We start from the raw sequence: 1,447 nt of genomic DNA, 5'->3' as shown, positions 1-1,447 counted from the left end.
GTCCGACATGTATGAGAAGCCTTTTGCAAATAATAAGGTACATCTCATGAAAAAATTCTTTAATTTAAAGATGACAGAAAATACATTAGTGACATCAAATTTGAATGAGTTTAACACGATTATCAATCAATTGACCTTAATTCAAATTAAATTGATGACGAGGTTCGTGCTTTAATTCTTTTGGCGTCTCTACCAAATTGTTGGGAGCCTATGAGGGTAGCGGTCAACAACTCTGTAGGCAATGGAAAGTTGATTTTTAATGATGTTCGGGATACCATTCTAGGGTAGGAAGTTTGTAGAAAGGACTTCAAAGAATTGTTGACATCTAATTGTGCCCTAAGTGTTGATCCTAGGGGCAGAAACTTCAAGTGGAATTTCAACAAGGCCAATGGTAGAGGGAAGTCAAGGAATGGTAGAAGCAAGTCCAAATTTGGAAGGAATGTGGAATGCTGGAATTGTGGCAAGTCTAGTCATATAAAGAAGAACTACAGAGTACAAAAGAAGGATGAAAAGAAAAGTGATGTTGCAAATGCGATGACTGAAGAGGTACAAGATGTTTTACTCTTGTCAGTTGATAGCCCTATTAACTCTTGGGTGTTAGATTCAGAAGCTTCTACTCACACCACCGCACATCGTGAGATCATGGAGAATTATGTTCCTAAAGATCATAGGAAGGTATTTCTTGCTAATGGAGAACCTTTGGATATTGTCGATATTGGTAATGTCAGTTTGAGGATGTCAAACGGGTCAATGTGGAAAATTCACAAGGAGAGAGATGTACCAGTACTAATGCGTAATCTGATCTCAGTAGGGCAACTTGATGATGAAGGTCATAATGTGACTTTTAATGGTGTTGCCTAGAAAGTTACTAAGGGAGCCATGGTTGTTGCACGAGGAGTTAAAACTGGAACTCTTTACATCACTATCAGTTGCAGAGACATGGTTACAGTTGCTGATGCTGTTACTGATTCTGATTTGTGGCATTATATGATCGGTCACATAAGTGAGAAGGGAATGAAAGTGCTTCAATCCAAAGGGAAGCTACTAGGGTTAAAAATTGTAAACAATAGTTCGTGTGATGGCTATATTTTCGGCAAGCAGAAAAGGGTTAGCTTTTCTAAGGCTGAAAATGAGCAAAAGACAACTAAATTGGAGTTGGTTCACACTAATGTGTGGGGGCCTTCAACTGTACTTCCCTTGGTGATTCTAACTCCTATGTGATATTAATTGATAATGCAAGTAGAAAGGTAAGGGTTTATTTCTTGAAAAAAATCCGATGTTTTTGAAATATTCAAGAGATGGACAACAATGGTTGAGAATGAAACATATTTAAAGGTGAAGTACTTGCAATCAGATAATGGGGGAGAATACATAGATGATGATTTCAAGCGGTATTGTGCTGATAATGGAATTAAGATGAAGAAGACCATTCCTGGAAAACCTCAAT

The 1,447-nt window shown here is 37.7% G+C and overlaps 1 protein-coding gene across 1 annotated transcript; it reads left to right on the top strand.

Moving 5' to 3' along the window:
* Positions 1-879: 879 nt before the first annotated feature.
* On the top strand, positions 880-1,221 carry LOC137943524 (uncharacterized mitochondrial protein AtMg00300-like). The gene has a single exon (XM_068789019.1). The coding sequence runs from the start codon at positions 880-882 to the stop codon at positions 1,219-1,221; it is 342 nt and encodes a 113-aa protein (XP_068645120.1).
* The last annotated feature ends 226 nt before the right edge of the window (positions 1,222-1,447 follow it).

Source organism: Aristolochia californica, unplaced genomic scaffold (genome assembly GCF_029961685.1).
Source record: "Aristolochia californica isolate CCGP_79_NKW_82.1479 unplaced genomic scaffold, dmAriCali1.0.hap1 SCAF_11, whole genome shotgun sequence".
Taxonomy (NCBI): Eukaryota; Viridiplantae; Streptophyta; class Magnoliopsida; order Piperales; family Aristolochiaceae; genus Aristolochia; species Aristolochia californica.
This window is presented reverse-complemented; position numbering and strand designations above follow the sequence as displayed.